A 26,283-nucleotide genomic window follows, 5' to 3' on the forward strand; every position below is an offset into this window, starting at 1 on the left:
GCAATGATGGCCGAGGCTAGGGAAAAAGTGGGAAAGAAGATATAAATATAAAATAGTAGTATATAACCTCTTAAATAGCCTTTAAATTGATTTTATTATAATATACGTATGTTAATAACAGTCTTTGTTGTCAACATTATATGTTCATAGAAAGACTGTATCAAATACAAAATGACAAGAATCTTATGTGGCTTCTTAATGTTGCATAAATTGCGAAATGGTAATTTTGATACAAATGGATGTGCATTGTGCATAAATAAAGGTATAAAATAAAAATATATTTTTTGAAAAACATTTTTATTTGATACTTATGTCTGGATGCAATTTGTATTTTCGATAATAAGAAACTTCGAGAAGTGACAAATTTCAATCTCACAACAATTTGTTATTAATTCTATCATATTTTTTGAAATTGAGTATCTGATATTAACGAATAATTTGTTTGATAATTCAATAAAATTCTAAAAGAGATTTTTTCAAATCCTACTTATCATCTGAGTGGAATGAAAATATGGTTGAATATTGCCAGACTTAATTTATTGTTGCTCGTCATTTTATTGTACAGTTTAACAATCTTCCATCATCTCTCATTCTTCACGTCGTGCTGCTCAAATACCAATATGTTGCTGTATGCGTGAGGCTCACTGGCTTCATGGTACTTAGATCTTCATAACACTTCGATTTTTAGTACATATTATACGTGTACAGTGCTTGTTTGACGCAGAGCAGAAATGAGTACTCGGGTGTTAAACGATATTCATAATGATCTAAAGCAGCTTATAACAGCGGTTACATCATTTGAGGTATATATTTTACGTTAGATTTATGTATATTACGTATCATTTATGCTATGATATTTTAAAATAAGTTCTCACGTGTTCAGGAGGATGAAGAAGGGTTTCGCATATGCGAACGATTCTGCTTGTCGAATATCAAGCATCATCGCTATCTTTCCGTCAACAGTCACGCAACCAAGGAGGCTATAAGTGCGTTAGTTACCAAATTCTCCATCCATGGAAAATACGAAGTTGCGAAGAAGTTTCGGGAACTGATCGATGCCTTCTTGTCAAGCTTCGACTTTGAGCAGCATCCGCAATACGACCTGCAGTGGTCATTGCTAACGTTCTTGCTGGACTTGTCCACCGAGACTCACAAGTCTAATTTAGACAGCTTGAGGCTCGCGCGTGGGGAGTACAGTTTCAATTTAGCCGCTGGAAATGATGACAGCAACATAGAAGAGATAGACTGGGCGCAGTACTTGAAGGAAGGCCAGGAGAATTTCTTTTGCGACTATAAGAGCGATGGCAGCGAGAGTGTAAGTACTTACGAATAACATAAACCTCGTAAAATCATTATTTCTATTCTCTTTCTAATTCCTATGTTCAGGAATGGTCCGATGAGGAAGGAACTGACGAAACTGATGTCTTGCCGATGCAAATAGCTAATGCACAATTAAATACCGCGCAGCGATCGCAAGCAGTCGCCGATAACGTAATCGATAAATTCTCCAGAGCGTTAGTGCAAAGTCTCGAGTCCAGAAAGTGGCTCGCGTCGAACGTTCAAACCGATTGGTGGAACAATTTGGAATGTCAAAAGTATCCCGTTGCCATACGATCTTGCGATACCAATATATGTGACATCTGGTAAATATTCTTCCTAAGCTAATTTATTCGACGCAATCGATACAATGTTAAATTATATTTCATAGTGATATTTAATATTATAAATATATGTGCTTACAGGCACGGCACAAACTCGACGGCCTGGCAGAAGGTAGCCACTCTCAGCGAATATCAAGTCTGCAGAGAGTTACTGTGGATGTTTCACGTTCAGACGTCAATGGTGGTGTTTCAGGAGAGCGAACCGAAATTCTCAATACGTCCCAACATATCCATACCGAGCTTGACAACTGTATGTACCCTTGCGAGAATATTTTCTCGCTGTGCAATGTGCTCTACGCTCGGTGTTACCACATGATACAGATATATTTCATAACATTATTTAAATTTTACATCTAGACAGCGTTTGAAAGCATTCTTTCACCATTTTGCGAGTGCTTCTCGATGATACATGATATTCAGAAATTTGGAGCTGATCTGCAACCAATTTGTAATGAAAAATCAGAACTTCAGAGTCCTCCTTTGACTTACGAAGCATACAATGCAGCAGTCAATCAGCACTTGTATGAATTTCGAACTAAAGTGATTAACGTAGAAAAAGATGTTATGAAGCAAGGTAAAAAAGCTCACACGATTTATTGCTACTGTTGCGATAAATATAAATGTCGTAAGAATCTTATTGATTATTAAATATTCTTCTCTTTTAATATTGCAGAGAATTGCAATACACTGCTATCGTTATCAGCTGATCTCAGGAAACACCTAAATACTATAAGGATACTCTACGACATACACAAGAGAGTTGTAATCGATTGGAAAGCTAGTCCTAATTGGAAATGCGCGTCCCGACTGTTATCGTGCTTGTACTACGAGATGCAGAACTCTCCTAGCCGGGAGAGAGCAAACATTTGTACAAATTTGTATTTATGTAGCCTAACCGTTTATCTTAATGTAATCGATACGTGGTTGAGTGAGGGTCGATTGGAAGACTGGAGGGATGAGTTTATAATTGTGAGATCGGAAGATGCATCAGGGGAAAACGACGAACAGAGTGAAAAATTCATAGTTCGGTTATCTAACAATGTCTCAACGGATCCAGTTATGCAATTCTTATTGCAAAAGGTGCAACGTATGGGACATAGTATCGAGCTGCTCATCTCCCTGGATCGAATCACCGATATATGGAGGATGGATGGTGAACACAATGGTCTTTATTTCATCCTTGATTACAACTGTCTTCGTTCTAACATTTTTTCTGTCGTATACACTCTTCTTGTAATGTAAAATTGTTTGCAGACACGAGAATTTCATTAAACACCGAATTTCAAGACAAATTATTATCGGAAATATCTAAATACAGTCCACCGAGTGAGGAGATAGACGCATCCACGCTGCAAACAGATGAAATATTATTACAGGAATATGACGCCGATATGGAAAAGAATATAGTACAACAATTATCAACTTCGCACAATCCATTTTTCATGAAAGCTATGGAAGACTACCTGCCCTGTGAATTGTATAAGAGTGATACGGTGGATGCTCATACGCAGAATACTCGGCAGCCTAAGGCAAAGCAAAAGCAAATGTATCATTTATACAAAAGGTAAATTCCAATGTGTATAAAGGTATAAAATTATTTATGAATTTTTATATTATCTTGATAATTTAATATCTAAAATAATACATCTTACTCATAGGCTACAAAAGATTAAGTATATTTTACCATTGCAAAACATTCTGGAGAATACACTGTCCGAGATGTTAAGTTTGCGCTACAACAGCGCTAGCAGATTAGTAAAAAATATCATGGTCGAGGAATACAAACTACAAACGCATCTACAGCTGTTAAGGCTCGTTTATATGATGGAAGCGGGACATGTGATGAACAAATTCTATCAAATCTTATTTTACGAGGTAAAACAAATATGGATCTTATTTATGTAACAATAAATTCCTCTGATGTATCGTCAATTGCAACAAAAATACCTGTCTATAATTTTTCTAGATTGAAAATAATCAAATGTGGGCTAACTCGTACTTTTTATCGTGTATTCTTGAAGAAATATTTTCTCAGTACTGGCCAAATACAAGTTCACGCTGGTCCGTTATGGTTCACGGCAATGTCAATACTCATCAAGTATTACAAGCTGTGAATAGCATAACACTGCATTATGCAGTGGAGTGGCCTATAAGCATAATGCTGACCAAGAAGGTCTTGGAAAAATACAATGAGATATTCAGATTTCACTTGAAGCTGAAATGGGCTTTATGGACGTTAAATAATTTGAGATTTTCTGGTAAAATAATCAATCTGACTTCAAGCTTAATTTTTCCGTGAGATTTCTGTGAAATATGTCGCTCAGTCGCTGTTTTCAGATCTAGAGGGTTCTAGGTCGCCACGTGTGAGAGATAGATTGGAACAATTTCATATAAGGCGTCTCGAAAGTTTAAGATTTTGGCTGCTACATGCGATAGGATCTATCCACACGTACCTGTCCGGTCAGGTGTTACAGAGTTTAGGTTTCATCCTGGAAAAAGATCTCGCGCAAGCCGATAGTCTCGATACCATTGTATCAGGTAGTATGATTGTGATAGATAATTTTTTAACGAGGAGAGAAATCTTTTCAGTACATCTTATTACGAAATCATATGAAATATAAAGCTTATTCAAGACAGACGTCGACTGAAATAATTTTAGTCATAATTTTTATGTATATAAGCGAACATTTTGCAGTACACAATGAATACTTGAACAAAGTTCACGAGCATTGCTTGTTAACGGAGGAGTTTGAAGACATAATGACAACCATAAACAATGTACGTATGTAACGTATAAAATAACGATAAATAACGAGTCGAATGAGATATCGATTCCATGTTATTATTGCGTTTCAGATGATCGAAATGTGTATTCACATACGGGACAGATGGTCACGCAAGAAATTATTGTTAGCCACTGCGGAATTGGACGTGATGGAACACAGTTACATAAAATACCATACGTACCTTGCTCTAGCTTTGCACAATGCAATACAGCATAAGGATGCAGATTATTGTAAGTTTCAAAACTTGTTAGCAATACTTCACGTATTTCAGCGTACTTGTCCACGATTCGGCAATACAGTCAATCAATTGTAAATACGAAATATCTTATACTTGATTATCAAAGTTCGAGATAAAAGATAAACAATTATCTTCTTGAACGATCGCTGAGATATATCATATTAATTCATACATATCGATTTTTTAAAATCCCGAATACATTTTTCGTGTGCGCACTCGTTAAAATATTAATAACTCAGTAATGAATGTTGAAGAGTAAGAATCATCGTTGCATGATAATTAACAATATTGCTACTGATACATACCTAACGTTTTCTCCTTGCTTTATTTACAGTGACTGGCTTAAGCTCAGCATTTAATTGCAGTATGCCCTCTGCTTAATTTTGCATTAATAGAGTGTCAGTTCATATCGATTTAACATTGTCAATGTAATACCCGTGTTCCCCCCGTGTGGGTAACAGTGACATCAATTCCATCTCACTTGTACCAATCGCTGCTTTATACTACAATTATGGATATGTAGTGTATAGTTAGTCCATGATTCTGATCAGTGCATTATTGCCCACAATTAAGAAAACATTAATTATAATTTTTTGTATGATAATTATTTTATATATAAAGTTTTCTTACGCAAAGATTGTGATATCGATAGCACTATTGTAATGTATTCAATATATTGTTTTTTTATATGTAAATAGCACATTTCTCGATGTGTTTATTTATTTCTTAAAATAAAGATAACTGTCGTTAATCATTCTTCTTCGGACTCTAAAATGTGTCCGAGTGAGAAAATGTGTCGGAGTATTATAATAATAATTAATACCTGACCGTTTCACTTTCAATGTCCTACTCCCGCCATGATCCATTCCCTTCCAGGTAAACTAATGCCGGCATCTGCTATCCGCAGTGGCAGCGAATCGTACGAGGATAGCGAGAAATTTATTAAACTTATCTCGGACCTTAGTCGAACTCTACTGACGGAAATTGCGCATCAGAGTTTACCGCCATCAGGCATTCCCGTGCCAATTCCGAAGCTCGTTTACGGGAAATCTTGGCAGATGAGGTACAAAATTTCAATTGCGACTTCATGTGTTCCGCATACATTCGTAAGACAAATTACGGCATTATTGATACCCTCTTGAAATTTTAGTTTAGTATCGTTGTTACCTGTTGAAATATCCCTGACTGAATACGAGCAAACCTTCTCCTACATGCGATGGTATCAATACGAAGAACAATTCGCTATCCTAAATTCGTCATCGTACACCTTGCGCGACGAGATAAAAGACATCATCGCCAGTATGCAATACGACAGGAACGAAGATTTTAAATAGATAAATACAAATGTAAACGTATATAGGACAATGTCATTCCGGTACTGAAATCTAGAGCTGGAGGGAATAGAGATGTGCTTCATACAGGGATGCAGATTAAACGTATATTGACATATATTATGTCCCATTGAGATATGCAAGAGAAGTCTATATGCATTTGAAATTGCAATAGGTAACTGATAACATATATACATTCCGATTCTCTATTCAACAACTATGTATCTCAATTATAAAAGAGTTTCGCTATATTAGTAATTTATGATTACTTACATCGTAGAGATATAATCGAGAATATTGTAATGTTGGTAACACAATTATAATAATAATTTACACGATTACGTAAGCTATTCTCTCGGTATGAAAAATATTTTATGTTCGATAACATATATATTGTAAAAGGCATAACATTAAGAAAAAGAGATGCGGCGTTTATAAGACACATTTACACAGAAAAGAGATATAACAAAATTAATATTAAAATTTATTCTTAAAATTCGTTATTACTCGTGAGAAGTTTTATGTACGTCGTAAAGCTTAACTCTGCGCGATCACGACAGTACCATTTTGTCCGATAGTTCCGGTTTGCGATACTGCGGGAGCATTTGACGTTTCATTCGTACTCACAGGAGAGGATGAGTGATTATTCGCGTTTATCGCGGCTAGTGCTTTGTTTCGTAACTCGAACACTTGTTGTATCGCCTTGCGGAAACACAGGAAGTTGTAGTCAATCACGCCTGTAAATTAAAAATGCAAATGTCATGTAAAACATGTGCTTTCTTTCTATGCACAAAATTAAAAGAATTATTCTCACCTTGCCTATCAAAATTATCCTCGCGCAGGATGCAAACCAGCGCTAGAAACTTATTCACTTCGCGTAAATACAAGATCGTGCCATTATTCAGTTTGATTAGGCTCGAACTTTGGTTGTCAAATGCAGCGGCCTCCAAATCTTCCCTCAATCTAAAACGAGTACGAAGGTAAAGGAAAATATAAACGATATGTATTAAATCTGCGTCTATCCGCGCAATTGAAACGCGATCATTTACCCGTATATGCAGGAAACATCGATGACGACATCGATCATGTCGCAACACAGTTCGTAACTTTGCATATCGACGGGCGAACTATCCGTCGCGATGTAAATTTTGGAGACGACGTCGAATAGGAATGCTTTCTCGATCGCGGAGTTCTGTAAGTACAAATATGTAAATTTGTCATGCTGAAGAACTTGATGTTCGTGAAAATAAAGGGAGAAGAATAAAACTCCCTCACCGATATGAGTATATTAAGTAAATTTTCTAAAGTAGGCAACTGTGGTATTAACTTCTGAACGACTTTGCTGAATGCTTCAAATATACTGTGATCGTATATCGAGGTCAAGTGAAAACTCAGGTGTATTTGATCACACCCTGAAAGGAAACACATTGGATGAATAATTGGGCGTTTACTTCCTTCGAGCTTCATCTTAGAATCCACTGATTTACCAGAGTCCGCCAAATCATCATTCGCTCTCGTGTGTATATCTCTTTGCGTCTCCATTTTACAGTCGTCCGACAGTCCGTCCACTTTGTGGATAAAGACTTCAAACTTGATCGCCTGGTTAACCTTGTACGCTTTAGTAACCGTTATGTTGAGCTTATTAAGCGCTTCCATGTAATCGTCCTGCGCGTCTATTACAAATACCAGTGCCCCGCAACCGCCGAATATCATGTCGCTGTCGAAGGTAGGATCGAAGAAATCAATTTGCCCAGGGAAGTCCCAGATTTGGAATTGTACAAAGCTGGAGTTACTTATGTCGTCCTTAATTATCTTATTTGTACTCTCTAAGAACAGTGTCTCGTTCGGTGACATCTTATGGAAAACTACTTTTTGTATCGACGACTTGCCGCTACTGCAGGAGCGAAGGAAGAAGATAGAAAATTATGAACACGACACAACAAGGAGATTCATAAGCAAACTGAATTTTTACCGTCTAAGTCCCATCAAAAGTATTCTAGGTTTTTGTTCGCCAGCTAAGGGATCCATGGACCCTTCAGTTTCTCCATCAAACGGTGCATACCCAAAATCCTTGGGAAAAGATCCACTTGGATAATGATCCTCGTAACCACTTTGATAGTGCTCATCATCATCCTGCAACAGTGTAAAATGTACATGTACGTAAAACCGTGATTTTGATCTTATTATCGCAGAGATGGAGAAAATGTGACCTTAACCTCATTCCATTCGCTTCAATGTGTGCAACTAAGTCAATTAAGATGCTTAATAGACGTACGAATTACTTTTTATATCTTATTTTATTAAAAAGAATTAAATACTCTTTCCGCGATCTTAATAAAAAAGTATTCATTGTTGTGCATCGCTCGTTATCACCTACTTACCATGTTTGTAAAATTAAATTGTGACGGTTAGATCCGAGTTATTAACTCTCTTAGCAAACTATAAAACTTGGGAATGTCAAAGGGCACTACTATGTACTCGTTTAACTACGATTGCACATAGTACAAAGGCTACAAGATTGTGTGTAATATCTTTGTTTACAGTTCTCAGGGGTGTGATACAAAGCTCATTTGATACAGTCGATGGGTGTTTTCCATCAACGACACAGTGCGACACAGGTTTGTTCTTTTCAGCTGCACTGGTACTGCACTAGTTCTGAACTAGAACTGGATCCCTAAACATTCTCTATAGAATTTTTAACTTTCGACAAAGCTTGTCGTATGTACAAGCGCACAGGCCGCGCAGGCGCACTTTCGAGCAGTAACGCATGAGAGTATGAGACGGGGTGATTTTCTGTCTTACTTCTTGGAGACTTGTTTTTCGTTCGAGAATAGGCATTCCCCTGTGATCGCACGTGCTTGTGATAACTAATTTAGGCAATTTCTCTTGTAAAAAGGAAAGAAATAACCGAAGTAATAATATATCGTGTAAATTAATATTAATAATATTCTTTCAGGTAAGCGCACATTATGATTTAAATTAGATTTAACTAGACTAGTTTAACATCTAATTAACAATGTATCAACAATGTTTGAGGTTAGACTACCGGTTTTGTACACACGTATACATTTGGTGCATAAATGTATTGCTTGAATCATTTTCTTAAAGAATTATAATTTGATACGCCTGTCTCCAAAACATGGCCGAGGAGATGAAGGAGGAACCGATGGAAGGTGTCGCAGACGAGGACGAAAGCAGTGAAAGCAGCGACGATGATTCTATGGAGAGTGAAAACGCGAACGAGAGTCGAGAGGAGAGCAAACCAAAAGTCTACCTTCCAGGACAAGCCATCGAGGATGGCGAGGAACTTATTGCAGATAAATCAGCGTACAGACTACTGCATCAGGCGCAGTCTGGCGCACCGTGTCTCAGCTTTGACGTGATACCCGATGACTTGGGTAATTCGAGAGAGAATTACCCGTTAACCATGTACGTAGTCGCTGGGACACAAGCTGCCAAAACTCACGTCAACAACCTCCTCGTTATGAAAATGTCCAATTTACACGGCACTAAACAGTGCTGTGAAAATTCGGAAAGCGAGTCGAGCAATTCCGAGGATGAGGATGATGAAAGGAAGCCAGTCATGAGTGTCGCACCTATAAAACACCAAGGATGTGTCAATAGAGTGAGGTACGTATTTTAAAAGAAGGAAACGTCAGTAAGGAAAGCTTGTGAAATACATACCTGCAGATATCTTCATTTGCAACACTTGCAGATGCACGAAACTCGGTGGATCAGTCGTAGCCGCTAGTTGGAGCGAGTTGGGACGTGTAAATATTTGGAACCTGCAAGAGCAGTTGAGCGCAGTCGAAAATTCGAATTTGCTCACTGCATACCGCAACAAGTGTGACAAGGGAGGCGCCGACATCAAACCGCTGTACACGTTTAAAGGCCACCTGTCCGAAGGATTTGGTCTCGACTGGTGTCGCATGGATCCGGGCACCTTGGCGTCCGGCGACTGCAAGGGCAATATTCACGTATGGCGAATCGACAATAGCGGCGCGTCCTGGCACGTGGACCAAAGGCCGTACAATTCGCACGCTCCGCACAGTGTGGAAGATCTACAATGGTCACCGAACGAGGAGAACGTACTCGCTTCGTGCTCGGTAGACAAATGGTTGGTGCTACTAAAGATATTTCTGCGAACCTTACGCTTTCCAGATTATTATAAGCGTTAACTTGTTTGTGACAGCATAAAAATTTGGGACGCGCGAGCGAGTCCGCAGAACGCGTGCATGCTGACAGCGTCTGGCACTCACACGGCCGACATCAATGTCATTTCGTGGAACGCGAAGGAGAGCCAGTTCATAGTCTCGGGCGGGGACGACGGGCTGCTCTGCATATGGGACCTACGACAGTTCGGGCCCGATGGCGCGAGTCCTGTCGCTACTTTTAAGCAGCACACTGCACCGGTAACCTCGGTGGAGTGGCATCCCACGGAGGCCACGGTGTTCGCCTCCGGCGGGGCCGACGATCAGATCGCGCAGTGGGACTTGTCGGTGGAGGTGGATCACGCGGAAGAATCTCAGGACAGCGAGTTGGCCAAGCTACCGCCGCAGCTGTTATTCATACATCAGGGCCAGTCGGATATCAAGGAGTTGCACTGGCACCCGCAATGTACAGGAACGATGATTTCAACCGCGCATTCAGGCTTTAACGTATTCCGAACGATTAGCGTTTAATAGAAATAATAAAAGCGTTTTATCATATTTGACAAATTTATATATCTTTCTCTTAATGCAAAAAAATACGTGCACCTTTCCTTTGTTAATCTCAAAGTAGTTTCTTCTCGCCAATTTTTCACGTAAATCTTGTTTGGCTGAAACGCATTTACGAGAACGCGTCACAGAGTATTATTTACTTGTTTATTAACAATAAGGACAACAGGTGCCTTATAGTCGGTCTTCCATGTGGGCAGTTCCATGGATTGTGCATTTGTGCCATCTGCATTATCAGCCTCTGCATCTCGCTGGTGTTCAAAGCTGTACCGATCATGACTGCGCTCCGACACGCTCTCGACGCCAGCATTTGCCTGACCCGACTTGGACGATACATGTGCTTCTCCTTGTTTTCATTGCCTGCTTCTCTGATGAGAAATACTAGTTCTTCTATGTCCTCCTGACCAAATTGCCAGTAACCACTAACAGGCATTCCTACTAATTCTATCTTCTTGCCAGGCTCAGCTGAAATAATAACGAATATGAAAATGCAGTTGTTTCATCAATTGCACGCTTCATTAATATTTTCACAGCTTAATCGATCATAAAATTCGTACCTAGCTCGTTAATGTTGAAGGTAAAACCATTATTCTCAAATGTCTCTCTATGCTCCATGAGTATCGTTTCGTTCAACGCGGAAAAGTTCAGCGATTTCGGCACGATAAGTTTTTGGGTTTTCAGCTTCGTTTCGTTGCTAAGTTTCTCGAAACGAAACTTTTCGTCGGTGGCATGTTGGTCGATGATGAAAAGATCGTCCTCTAGACGAGCTATTATGAAACCAAGATTGAACTGACCTATTATCTCCATCTATAACAAATACCTAAGTTTAAAACACAGATGTATGATGCTAAATGTACTCAACGATGGCATATTACGAACCGTGCCGAAGGAATCTTTTGTCAACTCTTTTTGCAGCTCTTGTTCAGCTTCGCTTTGATTGCCTTCCATTTGTACTCTATACTTTATTCTTCTTTTTGTACTGGCAGGTACTTTAACATTCTCTTTTTCTTTTAATTTTTCTCTTATTGTTGCTATACTTATCGCCATTTCGATATCCATAGGTTTTTTTCTTAATTTAATGTTAGTCTGAATATCGTCTTTCGTTATATGGGATACTGAAGGTGACATTTGCAATCTTTTGGCTGGTGGATGCACGTAATTAGACGAGACTGTCCTTTTCAAGCCAAAGCTTAGTTCCGTTAAGGTCCTGGCTGTAAAATTTCCTTGCAACTTGTCCCATCTAGCAGTTAAACTGAATTTCAGTGTCGCTAATATAAGGCGTTCTTGCGTGAAGAATATTGTCCTTTTGTCAGGGGTAACGTTAACGTCGGCGCACTGTCGATCCAATTTGATGTTCAAGAAGACAAATGGATACTGCTTATTGTTGTACTTATGGTACACACTATTTACCAATCTACTGACTTTCGTGAGATCGCACGGTCGACCGTTTACATAGAAAAATTGTCGGTCGGTCGAGGAACGACCCATTGCATGATCGCAAGTGCTCACGTAGCACTCCCAATCGAAATCTATGGTAATGTCGCTGGGCAGATTGAATTCTTGCAGTATCGTCTCATCTGGAGACTGCAGCTCGAGTTTAATGATACCATCCAAAGACTTTTTGCCAAACACAGAATTTACATTGTCCAGCACGTTGTCCGTGTTCCTCGTAGCCACTATGAGACTAGGTGACTTACCCGTTATCAAATTCGAGCACGTGAGCTTGATGTTGGTGGAAACCAAGCAGTAACTGTACAAGACTTGGATAGTGCGCGTGTACTCCTTCTTCAGATTCTTCTGAAACTCCTTCGCCCTCACCGGTAAATTTTTGAATATGTTCTTGACGTGCACCGTGGTACCTCTTTCCCTGGCACATGGCTCTTTCCTTGTCAGCACACCGTTCTGATCGAATTCCAGTTTAAACCCGTGCTCGCTCGACGAATGCCTGGTGATGACACTCAGCTGAGACAAGGCGCACAACGAGCTCAATGCCTCGCCACGAAAACCGAACGTATTCACCTCCGTTAGGTCTGTGAAAGCTCGCAGCTTTGACGTGTGGTGCTTCAGACCTAATCGGAAAAGAAAAGATCATTTTACTATCTTAGAATCTCTCAATCATCTAGCAGTAAATTAATACCAAGTACTTTCTATTCTTTATACTTGAATTTAGATTGCAGCTACAGGTTTACCTAGGCCCTCAAAATCCTGCTCCAGGACACCGCCGCCGTTGTCGCTGACACTGATGCACGTTTTACCATAGTCGGTGAGCTTGACGTCGACCGCAGTGGCACCGCTGTCTAAACTGTTCTCCACTAACTCTTTGACAGCGATTGCGAGATCGAACACTACCTAACAAGATATCGATACAATATAACATCAGGTATGTATGTCACCATAAAAGAAATCGGCGTACAACAATTACACTGTCAAATCACCCTGCGTGTACACTTAACCTCACCTGGCCGGAGCAGATATGATGGATCGTTTCTTTATTTATAGCTTCGATCTTCTTTGACTTTTCAGTCGTCGCGACGGGCTCGTCCATCGTCCTGTTGTCTGTACTTCACGTTACATTCAATTTATAGTTAATAATGTCAAAAATGTTCAAAACACCGGTCATGGATCCGACGTGTGTTTACCACACCGCTCCTGTCGTAAAACTGATTTCTTTTGGAAACGTTTACAAATGGAGTTTTGTGTCGTGAAGTTAGTCTTTTTTCAGAAATTTCAGAAACGAACTAGATAAACTATATAACTCCATACACTCTAGAAATTATTTTGACGTTTATCAATACATGTTTATTAATAACTTTTTTACACATTGGGATTAAGTATATACTACGGTCCTATCAAAAATATATTTTACAGGTCAGACCGAACCCCAAATCCAGGACCCGGTGGCGGAGTCGTCAACGACGTGAGTCCACCAGCAGGATCGGCTGCAAATCTGGGGGCATTCTGTGGACCTGGCGGTGGCCTCTCGCCTTTCTTAAAAGCGTTTATTATAGCAGTTGCGGTTTCTGTAGTCAAATCCTCCTGCGAAAGGAAAACAAAAGGCATGTAGCATCATCACGGCGCATTAAATATCTTTTTTAAAAAAACAAATATATGTACGTACATAATAATCATCGTTCACTTGGAACATTGGAGCATTCGCACAGGCACCGAGACACTCGACTTCGGAGATCGTGAACAGCTTGTCCGCAGAGGTGCCACCAACCTCGCAATTCGTAGCCTTCGTCACAGCACTCACTATCGAGTCAGAATCCCTCAGCCAGCACGGTGTACAGGTGCAGATCTGCACGTGATACTTTCCCATGGGTCGGCGATTGAACATTGTGTAAAATGTGGCTACTTCGTACACCCTCATGCGCGGCAGATCCAGAATCTCCGCGACCTTGTGCATCGCAGAGATGGGTAACCAGCCGTGTTGCCGCTGCGCCAGGTCCAACAGCGGTATCATGGCCCCACGCTTGTGACCCTCTGGATAAATCGCGAGCAGCGCTTCGATACGTTTCTTATTCGCCTCGTTGAACTCGAATGGTATATTGGGATTGTCGTGCTCGCTGTCTCTATGCTGAAATTGAGAAATACCACACGTATAGTGTCAGTAATCGAGACTGATTGCTATTGCTATACTTCTACTGTTAATCGCTATATACATACAGTAAACAGCTGATCGGATGCACGATTTGTAGTTGTCTGCACTCCCCTTATGTTCCTTGGAGCCTGTTCAACGCGAAATGAAGTCTTAAATAAATGAGTCAAGTGGTAGATTGATAGGTCAAGTGTAAATAATACATGTACAAGAAAAAGAAATTCTCTTTATCGGTCTTTGAGCACGTTGTTGGTTTCATCTTATATTCATCCTGATTTCGAAAATAAACATTTTGAACAAGTAAATCATCCGATTCCGCGAAATTAACTGACATAAATAAGGCTTGAAGATTATGTAAGATAGTTGAGGTTATTGCAGAGAAATAAATCGCGGTGATTCGCGGGAAACGGTAGAAACTCACGAGGAGCCCGCAAGCTCGACGTAAAGACGTCAACATGTCGAGCACAGTTGAATATCAGACGATACAAAATTCCTGTTCACGACACTCGTATGCCAAACGTCAATCGCTCCTTGTTTTCTGCTACATGCGCGAAACTCATATCGTAGCGCATTGCCAGGCTGTCCAACGGTTAAGTGAATGTCCCGTAACCTAAAAGCGCATTCACATAAAATACACAAAATATCAGTGTCGAGATTCATGTAAATCGCTCCATTCGGTGAACGCATCAAACACATTTGAATCGTGCGATTGCGAGATGATGAACCATCTCACGCGTTGAAATTACGTGTTTCGCTCGATATCTACTTGAAATATTACATATAAAAATATAAAAGTAAACGAAAGTGCAATGAACGCTGGTATGCAGGAGACCATGCATAATTTGAGTAAGACTATGAACGAAGAACACATCTACGGAAACGGAGAGGTAATTCTGCAAAACGACGTCTTTTCCCGTTTAGATCAACTTCTTAATTATTCACCGTACTCGTTTTACCAAATGTGAAAATTCCCACGACGTTTTTCTTACCAGAAAGTCTCAAATTTTTATTTATCTCGTCGCGTGGATAGGTTATGTGTTATATTATTATAAATCAGTGTATCAAGTGTCTAAATCATTGTTGTCACACGTCTAACATTATCATGCTTTGATTGTGGCAGGCAATCATTTCCGAGGAATCGCCAGCAAAGCAGAAGTTGAGGAGCTGGCTAAATCGAAATCTACGAATCGAGATGACGGATGGAAGAGTTTTAAAGGGAGCGTTCTTGTGCACCGATCGCGATGCCAATGTTATTCTGGGTTCGTGCTCGGAATATCTGTCTACAGAGCACACAGAAGCAAGAGTTCTAGGTTTGGTGATGGTACCTGGTCGACATATCGTTTCGATACATTTGGACGTTTGAAACAGCTCTACTCACAAGTTTGTAAATAATCCATTATACTTATTTATTATTGACACCGATATTATACAAGTGTATCATATTCATCCAGTTTGAGGAGATCCGGTTTCTGTGATACAGACAAGTTTGCAAAAATTAATGCGTACAAATGCAGTTGTCAGGTATCGATGTGTTTGGCACATGTATTACAGCTTAATGCACACATTTATATTACAGCCTAGTGTTTATGTTAGAAGAAAATAATAAAGGATGTTTTATCGATTACTTTTTATGAGGGATTATAAATCAGTGGCAAAGTGTCAAATTAATTATTATAAAAGCCAACAATTTCCATTTGATAAATGCTTTCGTTGAAAATTATAGGGGCGAGAATAAAACAAAGTTTAGATTAATTATTACACTGTGCATAACATTGATAAATGTAAACGAAATGTTTCATTAAAGTATTCATGTAGAACTAAACTGTTGCAAATGAATAATAAATTTTTTTTGTGAAGTTATAAATAAAACACGTTTACAAAATTGAGAATTAATCTATAAAGACATTTATTCTTTCTCGGTTTTCTTATTATCTTTTATGCACTGTTCCTGTATACGCAAATATTCTCGTTCCAATTCTGCATTGCTCTCAATTTCCACTTTTATCTTGTTCAACGCATCATCTATCCTTTGTTGAAGTGTGTTGGATATATTGTCCATCCCAGATAAGTAACTCAGCATAGAGGCAGCTTCTGCCATTTTATGCACATAGTCCATGTATCCAGTCAAATTCTAATGAAAAAATTATATACATGTGTATATTTTTTAAGTAAAGCTCACGTTTTAAGCAGTCGAAATTTTGCATTACCATAATGCCTTCTTTTTTGAGTTGCATTTGATTTCGTGTCTCTACAATTGCATCCCAGTGCACATCACTCACATTGTAATTTAAGGTTTCTTCATGCAGAGAAATAAGTTCCTTCAACAATGTTCTGCAAAATTTCTTCACAACAATCTTCCACATTCTAGTAGAAAAATCTTCCATTTCCACAAATCAATGGAAATGAAATTATTTTCGCTTACCTATATTCAGTACTTAGATGTGTTATTGCCATATAGGTGACGGTCAATGCCTGTGTTGCGCTGTTGGTAGCATCCAACGCGGACTGTCTTATCATGTGCTCGTAGGTTAGCTTTTTCACGTCCAACAGTTCCAGCTTTAATTTTGCATTTTCACTAGGTTTATCAGGCGAAACGCAATGGGCGAACAATATACTCGACGTGTACTGTACAGCAAAAGAGATTATTACTCCCCTGTAGTGCAACACATGGAGTAACGATAAATTGTATTCTTACCATGGCAGGTTTAACGTTTCTCAGTAATTTTTTAAGTACCTGACGCATTGCCATATTTGCTAACAGTGTAATTAACGTGCACAATGTCCGTAAAAGTTTACTTCAACTGCACACACCATGAGGACAACGTTTATATCCAGCAAAACTTTTTACTCTGCAGCTATTCAATAACAATTGCTTGTGATTGGTGTACACTTTCGGATCTACCAATCAGCTCCATTTCATACAGAAGTGGCTGACAATACTGTTTTTTGAGAGCAATAACTTTGTTTAGAAAATGTTAAATATAAAAAAAGAAAGAAATTTTATGTTTCCTCAGACCCCAGCTGTTCTTTATACATCTTTTATTCATCCAAATTAATAAATATACCATATAACATACCGTAACATTCGAAATTACAAATTATCTTCATCGGAATGATAAGATCTTGTTGCACCCAGTTGGCAGTAGAATAATATCGCGTGATTTTCATTGTCGAGACAAGTTCCAAGTCTTAATTCAGCCAAATGAGCAATCTCTTATCATATATTTTCTGGGCGCTCGACTTTTACCTGTACCGCATTGTGCAAATCGTTCATGTCTACAGAATATCAATAATTTGTTTAAGAAAGGAATATATATTAAGATATATCTCTCAAATATATAATTATATATTATCATTAATAACAAAAAATAGTAGGAAGAATCTCGTGAATTTCTTTAAAAAAGGCAAGTCTAATAGAGTACATAGAATGGATTTCTTTAAAACTGATTGGTGTATATATCTGCAAGCAGATGAGACGTGTGTCGCCATTAACGTGTGAAGTCAGAAAATAATTGTTGCGTATCTCTTAGAAAAATTCATTTTCCAAGATATATACGCAACAATTGTTTTCCGACTGCACACGTTTGCGTTATCCTTTTTTTTGTAAGCAATAATATGCTTTGCGCTGCAATGATACGCGATTAAAAGATATACTTGCAACAGAAACGTTACATGCGAAGTTAGAGATCGAATATCGGCGTTGTAAAAAGACCTGACGGGTAAGCCTCTCACAAAACTGGCCCATTCATGTGTATTTATTATCAAAACAAAATTCGAACATTTGAATCTGCTATTGCTTGGCACTTGTGTAACATAATCATTGCCACAGACAGTTTCCTGATAAGATTGCCGTTCTTTTAATCGCGCTGATAAGTCCCTCGTGTATTCAATGTACATTGCACTAAACCGTCTACGTATATTCCGATATACGTATTAACTAAATGGAAAAAAAACCTTATTTACGTTCGCGAAATAATTTATCGGAACCACAGCAATGCATATTAACCCTCCACTTTGATTTTTGTATCTTAAATGCATCTGATTATGGTAATCTACAAAAATTGCCTAAATCGACAGAGTACCGTCGATCTCAATAACAAATAATCATTCACACACTCGTTTAAATAAATTATTTTTTTATAGTTCTTGATGCAATTCCTCGAAAACTTGATCATCACTCAATTGTGGTTCCTCGTTTTCCATTAGCACTACCGGCTTCTTCGTGTCATCCGTCGCTTTCTGTTCGGGCTCTTCCTGTTGTTGCTCTACATTATCCGGTGCGCCTTTTTCTTCAGTAGGCTTGTTGTTTTCTACAGCGTCGGATTCAGCTGCAGGTACCCCGTCCTCCTCCGTCGTGCTTTTACCGTCCGTCGTCTGATTCGTCTCGGCTTCTTGTTTCGGTTTCCAAATCTTCATCTTATTCAGGAGGTATTTAATCTCTCTGTCGAGGAGCTCCATTTTATTTGCGATACTGCGAACCTTGTACTTTACTGGTTGGTTCAGCGGCGTCTCCGCGAAAGATTTCAAGGCCGTCTCATAATAATCCTGAAAGAAGATCGCATACATATTGTAACAAAAGGTACGATCGTACATGCGTAAGCACTGTGTTGGGATTAATTTGGGACCGATTTAAATATTATGGAACTTCCGTCATTACCTGTGTCTCGTTGATCGCTTTTTCCAGCGTCTCGATTTCAACGGGCGTAATGACTTCACTGGTCAAACTTAAATTACGTATATTACTTAAGAACAGATTACTGGCGTTGAGCAACGAGACCATTCCTTTCAGCACTTCCGGACGATCCCGGTGCTCGGCAACTCTTTCGTAGACATCGTCGGTTAACTTTTGCAGCTCTGCTAATTTCTCCTCGTACACTTCCGCGCTCGCGGTGGATCCGTCCTCGTACAGCCAGTCGGATATTTCGGCGCATGCTTTACGTATCTCCTCAGCCTCCTTCTCGGTAGCCGCGACCGCATATTCCTCAGCATCGAGCTTCTGCTGCGCGTCGATCACGAACGCCTCGAGGTTGTTTAATGCGGTCTCTCGACGCGCTTTCTCCGAGTCGTGCAGGTCCAAACGATGTAGCCTGAAAAGGAGGAATAACACGTTATTAAAGTGGTATAAATACTGTTGGCAACGAATAAGATTATATTTATAAGATTTTAACATTTAACAAATTAAGATATTTTGAGATATTTTTGCTCACTTTTCTTGGGACTGTACGAGTTTTTCACCGAACAGGATTGTTGGCCCTATAATGATCTCCTTTGCAGCGATGGGCTCCTTAATTTGAATAACGGTGGACTTCTTCTCCTTATCTACTTTCTCAGTTTTATTTACAGCCTTATCTTCGTTCACTTTAGTCTCGTTCTTCTTTTTCCCCTTGTCCTCTGCATCCTTTGCCGGCTCCGAAGATTCTGGCTCCTCGTGCACTGGTTTTATATCCTCCTTCAGCGGTTCTTCCGTTTTTTCCGGTTCTTTTTCATGAGTACCTGAAATGTTCAAACCTTCGTAAATTAATGCCCTTATCCCGTTACTTCTTAACACAAAGCACGAATACTCGGTCTTAACATATCACAGGGACATATTTGGATACTCTTATAATTGGGGTAAGAAATTTCTGCTCTTTGCTTTCTCATCTGCACATCTCTACTCTCTTCTGATAAAAGAGGGAGAAAAACAACATTTGCAAAAAATGAGTTTCCAAGTGAAACATGTAGTAATCTTTCGCATGTTTTCATACATCGACAACGTATTTGCTGTTTTGAGAATATTCTCTGATATATGAAAACACACTAGAAGTATAAAGGAGAACAAAAATCCTATAGGACTGTCGTCGGAATCGAGGTCCATACATGCAATTTCAAATACAAATACAAAAAAACTTAATCAACATCATTTTTTGCATTGTCTGTGGCACAAACCTGCAAAGAATTTACTAATAGTTGAGCCAAGTATTGAGAAAGTACCCTCTTCTTCTTCAACGACAGCAGTCGACTTTTCGGAAACTAATTCTACGTTCAATAAGTTCAATACGCCGCTCTCGTCTATATTAAAGTGCGCTTTGACACCCTTGCTCTCGGCGCCCTCCTTGGCATGTTTCTCTAAAGCCTCGGCTACACCGCTCAACGATATATTCGATATAGCTTGTTGAATACGTCTAAAAAATTCAAACAATATGCTCTCAGACACGACAATTCTCTGGCAATGAAAAAATTATTTATTTCATATTTTTCATTAATATTTTCCCGACGCAACAGACGGAATAAAAATTATTACGGTTACTTACGATTGTTCGAGTTCAGGCAAATGATCCAATTCAGCGTAACCCACATTAAAATTAAAATCTTCCGTATGCTTGTTAAATGTAATAATTTTCTTTTGTGGGTAAGGATTCATTTTGCTGAACAACGTTTTCCTCATCTGTGCAAACAGAAATGATTCAATAAATTAAGATATTTCTTCGAAACATATAATAAAAATGTCACATCACGTCGTACAATCAAGTTCTTACCCTTTTAACTTTATTATCAACATTTCTGTCAAAAGTTATCTCTATCGGGAGTAATACAGCGTCTCTCGTAACATACTTCTTAACTTTGAAACCCTGACTGAGATCAGCTGCTTTATACGCAGCCCCTAGAGCAGCCGCCTCGTCCGTATTTATATTTTTCGACAATTCTGTCTTAACATATTGGGACAATATCTCTTGCACCTTTGGCATACGAGTACCTGCCCCTACTAACACAACCTGAGATAAATCGTCTAGTCTCAAACCTGAAACAATTTTGTAATGTGAATTTAAGAAACCGACAAAACGCATTTGCAATCAATAAAAAAATCTGCATTGAATCGAGTGTACGTTCTACGTAAAGAAGCAAATATATACCTGAAGTCTCTAAGGCCATCTTCACAGGATCCGTCAGGATGTCAAACATTCCTTCGAACAGTTTTTCCAACTTTTCTCTCGAGACTTGCAACCTGAAGTCAATATCGTCTATCAGACTTTCTACCTGAGCGTAGTGATCTACATTGGCGCTAAGTACAATCTTCACGCGCCCAGCTTCCTTAAAGAGCTTGGCCATCGCCCTTGGGTTCTTGAATACCGAGTTTGGCGTTTTCTTCATGGCGTCGAACTCTTTCGCCAGATGATCCCTCAGTTGCAGTTGCATCTCCAGTCCGCTAAGCAGGCGACTGAATCCCACGCCCAATACGGACACTTGGGGATTAGTCTCGACGAAGCCTCTCTCTTTCGTCTTCACGTTCTGATAGCTGACGACCGTTACGGTAGTGCTACCCGCCCCCATATCGTAGAACATGACGTAGCGCGCAGAGTCGTTTATCTCAGTTCTGCCGAATACGGCGTAATTTAAAGCAATGGCCGTGTAATCGTTTACGAGCTGCAATACTTTCAACCCGGCGAGCTCCGCCGCTTGGATCATGGCCTTCCTCTCGGCCTGGTTAAAGAATCCGGGCACAGTGATAACGGCTTCGTTGACCTTCTGATGGGCGGAAGCTTCCGCGAACTCCTTGCCTTTGTGCAACATTTGCGCAACTAACTCCTCTGGAGTGTACGTCGTGTTCTCGTCTATTCTAAACGCTATAGTGTCGCTCTCATCGTCGGCGATCACGTCGTAGTAAGGAAATCTGTGTAAGTAGCCTTGTACCAGCGGATGGCGCATGGGTTTCCCTAGGAGATCCAGGATGTAGGAGAAGGCATACTGTGGAAACCTTACTCCGATCGCTTGAGCGTCTTCGCCAAAGAATCTCTCCCCGTTCCTGAATGCGATCACAGCTGGCGTTTTCCTCTTCGACTCCTTGTTTAAAGCTATTTCCATAGGAACGCCGGGCTGGAAAGGAAAGGAACATAATTGCGATAAACATGATCGACTTTTCTCACGTGAAAACTATTGACTGACAATCTTGTCGACAGGCAGGATGTACGAACGGGTTGTGCAGCACGTACCGAGACAATGGCAACTTTCATCCATTCGTTGCCGAAGTCGATGCTCATAACGGCAACCTCCTCGCTGATGCCGACGAGGGCAGCGATAATGAGTAAGGCTAACGACGCCATCGACATGCCTCTCCGCGAAAAATCCATCTGGAAACGAAGCAGGCGTGAGGATCCGACGGAGTATCGCGACGGAAGAGGTATCGCGCGAGCTCCAAGATCCGCGTTAACGTGTGACGTTACGTGCTCGTGCTGGATTGGACGTGGGGCACCAACTGTCCAGCGTCCAACTGTCAAACTTGGTTATGGGTACCGGCGACGTGAAACCTGTCAGACGCAAAATAGTACGGGCGAACAACGCGCACTCACCTTGCGTTCACGTTTCCGGCGACACGCGCGTTACTCGAGGATAATTCTCAGCTGCACACCATTCAGAACGCACGTCCGCGTATCTCTCTCTCGCAACGTTTTAAATCAACAAAAAACCAAACGTAACTTTAACCCTCCGCGATGGGCAGTGAGTACCATATGTTGGTGTGGCACATTGCGATTGGCAAAGTGACCGGTAAAAGGCGATCCGGATTGGTCCGCGTTGGCAAATCGAAACCAATAGCCACGCGATTTGCACGGTCACTCCTAGACACGAGAAGTAACTAGAGGGAATATAGGGAGTGAGGTTTTCCGTGAGCGAATAAAAAGAATGCGTGAAACTGATTGGCTAGGAATGTTATTTCCCCTATATCGATACGTCCACAGAAGCATCAAAATTTGTCGCGATGTAAAATAGCCTTCGATTGATTCGGCGATAATTAGATTAGATTAGAACATCTTTTTTTTCACGTTAATCAGATTGATAAAGATTGACAGAATTTGGTTTTAGGACACAATTTATTCGATTCTGATATCATGTTTCTGGAGGAAGTTCCAACGAAATAATTAAAAGCTACAAAAATGGTATTAAAAGATGCGTTGGAAAATAAATGATGTAGTTCATACGTGAAAACTATTAATACAACATAAGTAACACGTAATTCTATTACACAGTTCTTATATTACTATAAGGTTCATGTATATATCTGTAATGTAATCGCTAATTTTGAAATATAAATATATAAATTACCAAATATACAAAGAACATTTTTATAAAGAATAATTTAACATCACTGTAATCTGGATTCATGTTCGAAGCGATATGGGATGTGTTGTTGTCTCACGAGTTTCTTCAGTCAAACGTTTGCGAAGTACTTAATTTGATCACATAGTAATAAAAATATTTTCAACCGACCGTACCTATTAACCCCATTGATCCTCAGACCGTCCGAATTTATACGTGAGCGAGCCCAAGAAAATAAATACGTTTTGCAGGAACAGTCCTACACCTGGCCAATGATGCGGTGCACCTGTAATAATAATATTAATGTACTTTTCTACGATTAACATATAGATATGTCAATATTCATTGCACGTACCTGCAGCCACAAAATTAGCAAACAAAATCCAACAGGCTGCTATTACTGCTGCGAATCCCATAACAAATCCAATAAACAGCCAACTCCTTGCACCTCTCGCTCCTAAACAGCCACCGTTGTAAGCTTCCCCTCTTATCTGCGCATTTGTCACTGAATTGACCCTACGGAAGTGTCGGATCAAGTTTTAGATAAGAATATTACATTACCATACTGTCGCAGAGACAGCGTTAGAAAAAGATACTCATGTTACTCACATGAAAAGAGATATAGTACCGAATACTCCACATACGTGATACGCGTTTGCCATCTCGTCTGGATATTTTGCGTGCGCGTCTATTATAAACCACCAGCCGACGAAAAACTGAAACCACACTTTATTAGGATGATGAACTCTGATCATACAAACGAGAAAAAAGAGAATTTTTATGCTAAACAAATGCGCACGGCAAAATATTGCTCAGTGTGTACAATTTCTTGAAAAGCAAAAAAAGGTAGAAGGGAGAGTCGCGCTTATCAATGACAGTACGCCTGATTTATTACAGCTATGTACGCAAATTGCAGATTTACCAGCGTGCCCGCGAACATCGAGACGAGCGCATTCCTTTTCTCACCGCCCTCAAACCACACGCAGGACGGCACCTGCATGCTCTCGAAGCAGGATGTCATTCTCTCGCGACTTTCCGTTGACAACGTACAGCTATCGAATCGCCGTGATTAGAGACAGCTAACCTAACAACGACAGTTGTATCAACATATACAACACGGTGCATGGAATTCCAGAGAAACGTAAACTAGTGACATTTTCACGGCGACCTCCCAAACGGCGACTGCTTGCAACTAATGCGTTTTCAGAATAGTTCCTAGAAAGTGGCCAATGAAAACGCGAGCAGGCTAGGGAAGCGCGTCGAGTGCATCATCGTAAACTCGTCGCTCATTTCACGTAGTCTATGGTTAAGTCGAGCTTCATAAGCACGTGGGTTTCAAAAGTGTTTTGACGTTTTGGAGTCTCATTCCCGCGAGTCTCGTTTTTACAAACTGATGACGAACGTGCAGTTTCAAGTGTTCGATTAGAGTCTTAAGCGCGATGGTCGATTTAGGATTCGTGGAGAAGTGCGAGCCATGGCGATTGGAGAGTAGATTCTTTCCCAGCAAGGCAGGCGGTAAACCGGCCTGGCTCGACTTGAACAACATCCCCGGTAAGAAGGATCTGGAGTGCGAGTACTGCGGCGATCCCTGCGTGTTCCTGTGCCAGGTCTACGCGCCTTACGAGGAGGATGCCAATGCGTTTCACAGGACCATATACGTTTTCATGTGCAAAAAGGGCGATTGCTGCAAGCCGAATCGGAATGGTAACTTGAAGGTCTTCCGATCACAGTTGAGCAGAAGCAACAGCTTCTACCCGTCCGAACCACCTGTCGAACGAGAAGACTGGAGAACGGATATTGGTCAGCATCGTTACACAAGTTTCGTATCTATTCTGTGATTCCCACGAGCCTACTCAAGACAATGATTGTAATCCTTTTCTTTCAGATGTGTCGCAGTGGACGAAAACATGTCGCATATGTGGAATCTTGGCGCCTAGTCATTGTGCCGAGTGTAAAGTCGCCAACTATTGTTGCCGGGTGCATCAAGTGTACGATTGGAAGAATGGGCACAAAGGTACATGCGGCACTGAAAAGAAGACAAGTAATAACAGTTTCCTGTTTCCTGAACACGAGATTGTAATGGAGAACGATGATCGTGCAAAAGAACATGCTGAGCAGGACGATGTCGAGAGCGAACAGAAGGAAATTGAAAAATACAATACGATGATTGACAGTGGCGAAGCTGGAACTCTTCAGCATTCAGAAGATGTGAACGATGATCTGCTACAAATGGCCAACACCGAGGACGAAATATTCGCCGAATTTCGTACGAAAATAGATGACTATCCAGATCAAATTTTGAGGTATGCTTGTTGGTTTTTTAAGAGACGTGGACAAATTTGTAGTAACGGCTAATCTTTGTTCGACAGGTACGACAGAGGAGGAAAAATCTTGTATATCTCTCCACATAATCAGGTAGCAGACGTTCCAAAATGTCTAGAATGCAATGGCGACAGGCAGTTTGAATTTCAGGTATGTAGTTCGTTTCTAAATCATAGGTTCTACTGGATTGCAAAAATTTGGTTCGCTATTGAATTGTTTAACAAATTTTTGCATACCATTCTAATTGATTCTAATTGAATTTAGTAGAAAAATATTTTTTAGATAATGCCACAGTTATTAAATTTTCTTGACTTAAAGGATACCGTCAATTGTCTCGATTGGGGTATCTTGGCTATTTTAACATGTAAAAAATCTTGTACACCTAATGGCAAATATATAAGAGAGTATGTATGGAAGCAGGATATTGTACAGGAGAAAACATAATCGTGAATAAAGATACTTTTCCTACTATACCTTTAACATCTTATCTTTTTAGAAAATACAAATTGACAAAGTCTTTGCTTAGACCAAAAATTAATTCGTTATATAACATGTATGAT

The 26,283-nt window shown here is 40.0% G+C and overlaps 11 protein-coding genes across 16 annotated transcripts; 5 read left to right on the forward strand and 6 right to left on the reverse strand.

Annotated features, from left to right (window-relative positions):
* Window positions 1-5: 5 nt before the first annotated feature.
* LOC105286364 (gamma-tubulin complex component 5) lies at window positions 6-5,385 on the forward strand. 3 transcript variants are annotated; one of them, XM_020033955.2, is made up of 14 exons: window positions 7-262; window positions 566-803; window positions 884-1,315; window positions 1,387-1,643; window positions 1,743-1,911; window positions 2,019-2,235; window positions 2,335-2,826; window positions 2,916-3,225; window positions 3,320-3,536; window positions 3,628-3,919; window positions 3,999-4,199; window positions 4,357-4,439; window positions 4,518-4,677; window positions 5,020-5,066. In XM_020033955.2, exons 2-14 carry the CDS (start codon window positions 732-734, stop codon window positions 5,064-5,066), a joined length of 2,949 nt encoding a protein of 982 aa, XP_019889514.2. In that variant the 5' UTR covers window positions 7-262; window positions 566-731. The 3 variants fall into 3 exon arrangements, 2 of the variants coding, with proteins under 2 accessions (XP_019889514.2, XP_026830466.1); XR_003407390.1 differs by lacking the exon at window positions 5,020-5,066 and having other exon boundaries at window positions 6-262; window positions 4,343-4,439; window positions 4,518-4,658; XM_026974665.1 differs by lacking the exon at window positions 7-262 and having other exon boundaries at window positions 732-803; window positions 5,020-5,385.
* Window positions 5,386-5,516: 131 nt separating this feature from the next.
* On the forward strand, window positions 5,517-6,487 carry LOC109611450. Its single transcript, XM_020033958.1, has 2 exons — window positions 5,517-5,748; window positions 5,836-6,487. The coding sequence occupies exons 1-2, from the start codon at window positions 5,543-5,545 to the stop codon at window positions 6,017-6,019; spliced, it is 390 nt and encodes a 129-aa protein (XP_019889517.1). The 5' UTR covers window positions 5,517-5,542; the 3' UTR covers window positions 6,020-6,487.
* LOC105286265 (ras-related GTP-binding protein C) lies at window positions 6,116-8,622 on the reverse strand. Its single transcript, XM_011351090.3, has 7 exons — window positions 8,398-8,622; window positions 7,989-8,149; window positions 7,504-7,910; window positions 7,292-7,428; window positions 7,066-7,208; window positions 6,831-6,979; window positions 6,116-6,753 (listed from the first exon to the last, which is right to left on the reverse strand). Exons 1-7 carry the CDS (start codon window positions 8,398-8,400, stop codon window positions 6,554-6,556), a joined length of 1,200 nt encoding a protein of 399 aa, XP_011349392.1. The 5' UTR covers window positions 8,401-8,622; the 3' UTR covers window positions 6,116-6,553.
* Window positions 8,623-8,769: 147 nt separating this feature from the next.
* LOC105286268 (glutamate-rich WD repeat-containing protein 1) lies at window positions 8,770-10,725 on the forward strand. The gene is made up of 4 exons (XM_011351092.3): window positions 8,770-8,972; window positions 9,125-9,646; window positions 9,732-10,133; window positions 10,209-10,725. Exons 2-4 carry the CDS (start codon window positions 9,156-9,158, stop codon window positions 10,696-10,698), a joined length of 1,383 nt encoding a protein of 460 aa, XP_011349394.1. The 5' UTR covers window positions 8,770-8,972; window positions 9,125-9,155; the 3' UTR covers window positions 10,699-10,725.
* LOC105286266 (mismatch repair endonuclease PMS2) lies at window positions 10,722-13,367 on the reverse strand. The gene is made up of 5 exons (XM_011351091.3): window positions 13,193-13,367; window positions 12,924-13,083; window positions 11,614-12,803; window positions 11,292-11,541; window positions 10,722-11,199 (listed from the first exon to the last, which is right to left on the reverse strand). Exons 1-5 carry the CDS (start codon window positions 13,277-13,279, stop codon window positions 10,874-10,876), a joined length of 2,013 nt encoding a protein of 670 aa, XP_011349393.2. The 5' UTR covers window positions 13,280-13,367; the 3' UTR covers window positions 10,722-10,873.
* Window positions 13,368-13,514: 147 nt separating this feature from the next.
* LOC105286269 (NADH dehydrogenase [ubiquinone] flavoprotein 2, mitochondrial) lies at window positions 13,515-14,915 on the reverse strand. Its single transcript, XM_011351093.3, has 4 exons — window positions 14,754-14,915; window positions 14,401-14,463; window positions 13,853-14,311; window positions 13,515-13,770 (listed from the first exon to the last, which is right to left on the reverse strand). Exons 1-4 carry the CDS (start codon window positions 14,787-14,789, stop codon window positions 13,597-13,599), a joined length of 732 nt encoding a protein of 243 aa, XP_011349395.1. The 5' UTR covers window positions 14,790-14,915; the 3' UTR covers window positions 13,515-13,596.
* An 83-nt stretch (window positions 14,916-14,998) lies between these two features.
* On the forward strand, window positions 14,999-16,196 carry LOC105286273 (N-alpha-acetyltransferase 38, NatC auxiliary subunit). Of its 2 annotated transcripts, XM_020033960.2 has the most exons (3): window positions 14,999-15,219; window positions 15,453-15,712; window positions 15,784-16,196. In XM_020033960.2, the coding sequence occupies exons 1-2, from the start codon at window positions 15,142-15,144 to the stop codon at window positions 15,693-15,695; spliced, it is 321 nt and encodes a 106-aa protein (XP_019889519.1). In that variant the 5' UTR covers window positions 14,999-15,141; the 3' UTR covers window positions 15,696-15,712; window positions 15,784-16,196. The 2 variants fall into 2 exon arrangements, with proteins under 2 accessions (XP_019889519.1, XP_026830470.1); XM_026974669.1 differs by having other exon boundaries at window positions 15,001-15,219; window positions 15,453-16,193.
* A 21-nt stretch (window positions 16,197-16,217) lies between these two features.
* LOC105286272 lies at window positions 16,218-17,263 on the reverse strand. The gene is made up of 4 exons (XM_011351099.3): window positions 17,028-17,263; window positions 16,755-16,957; window positions 16,540-16,663; window positions 16,218-16,463 (listed from the first exon to the last, which is right to left on the reverse strand). Exons 1-4 carry the CDS (start codon window positions 17,079-17,081, stop codon window positions 16,239-16,241), a joined length of 606 nt encoding a protein of 201 aa, XP_011349401.1. The 5' UTR covers window positions 17,082-17,263; the 3' UTR covers window positions 16,218-16,238.
* Window positions 17,264-17,364: 101 nt separating this feature from the next.
* LOC105286271 (hypoxia up-regulated protein 1) lies at window positions 17,365-23,042 on the reverse strand. 3 transcript variants are annotated; one of them, XM_011351098.2, is made up of 9 exons: window positions 22,657-23,042; window positions 22,300-22,437; window positions 21,223-22,183; window positions 20,848-21,110; window positions 20,623-20,756; window positions 20,303-20,493; window positions 19,540-19,825; window positions 18,990-19,419; window positions 17,365-18,877 (listed from the first exon to the last, which is right to left on the reverse strand). In XM_011351098.2, the coding sequence occupies exons 2-9, from the start codon at window positions 22,435-22,437 to the stop codon at window positions 18,470-18,472; spliced, it is 2,811 nt and encodes a 936-aa protein (XP_011349400.1). In that variant the 5' UTR covers window positions 22,657-23,042; the 3' UTR covers window positions 17,365-18,469. The 3 variants fall into 3 exon arrangements, with proteins under 3 accessions (XP_011349400.1, XP_011349399.1, XP_011349398.1); XM_011351097.3 differs by lacking the exon at window positions 22,657-23,042 and adding an exon at window positions 22,531-22,638 and having other exon boundaries at window positions 20,258-20,493; XM_011351096.3 differs by having other exon boundaries at window positions 17,370-18,877; window positions 20,258-20,493.
* Window positions 23,043-23,159: 117 nt separating this feature from the next.
* LOC105286270 (transmembrane protein 50A) lies at window positions 23,160-24,509 on the reverse strand. The gene is made up of 4 exons (XM_011351094.3): window positions 24,324-24,509; window positions 24,011-24,117; window positions 23,757-23,917; window positions 23,160-23,687 (listed from the first exon to the last, which is right to left on the reverse strand). The coding sequence occupies exons 1-4, from the start codon at window positions 24,420-24,422 to the stop codon at window positions 23,581-23,583; spliced, it is 474 nt and encodes a 157-aa protein (XP_011349396.1). The 5' UTR covers window positions 24,423-24,509; the 3' UTR covers window positions 23,160-23,580.
* Window positions 24,510-24,682: 173 nt separating this feature from the next.
* Window positions 24,683-26,196, forward strand: LOC105286275 (programmed cell death protein 2). The gene is made up of 4 exons (XM_011351102.3): window positions 24,683-25,201; window positions 25,287-25,704; window positions 25,771-25,873; window positions 26,006-26,196. The coding sequence occupies exons 1-4, from the start codon at window positions 24,841-24,843 to the stop codon at window positions 26,165-26,167; spliced, it is 1,044 nt and encodes a 347-aa protein (XP_011349404.1). The 5' UTR covers window positions 24,683-24,840; the 3' UTR covers window positions 26,168-26,196.
* Window positions 26,197-26,283: the final 87 nt, after the last annotated feature.

Source organism: Ooceraea biroi, chromosome 13 (genome assembly GCF_003672135.1).
Source record: "Ooceraea biroi isolate clonal line C1 chromosome 13, Obir_v5.4, whole genome shotgun sequence".
NCBI lineage: Eukaryota > Metazoa > Arthropoda > Insecta > Hymenoptera > Formicidae > Ooceraea > Ooceraea biroi.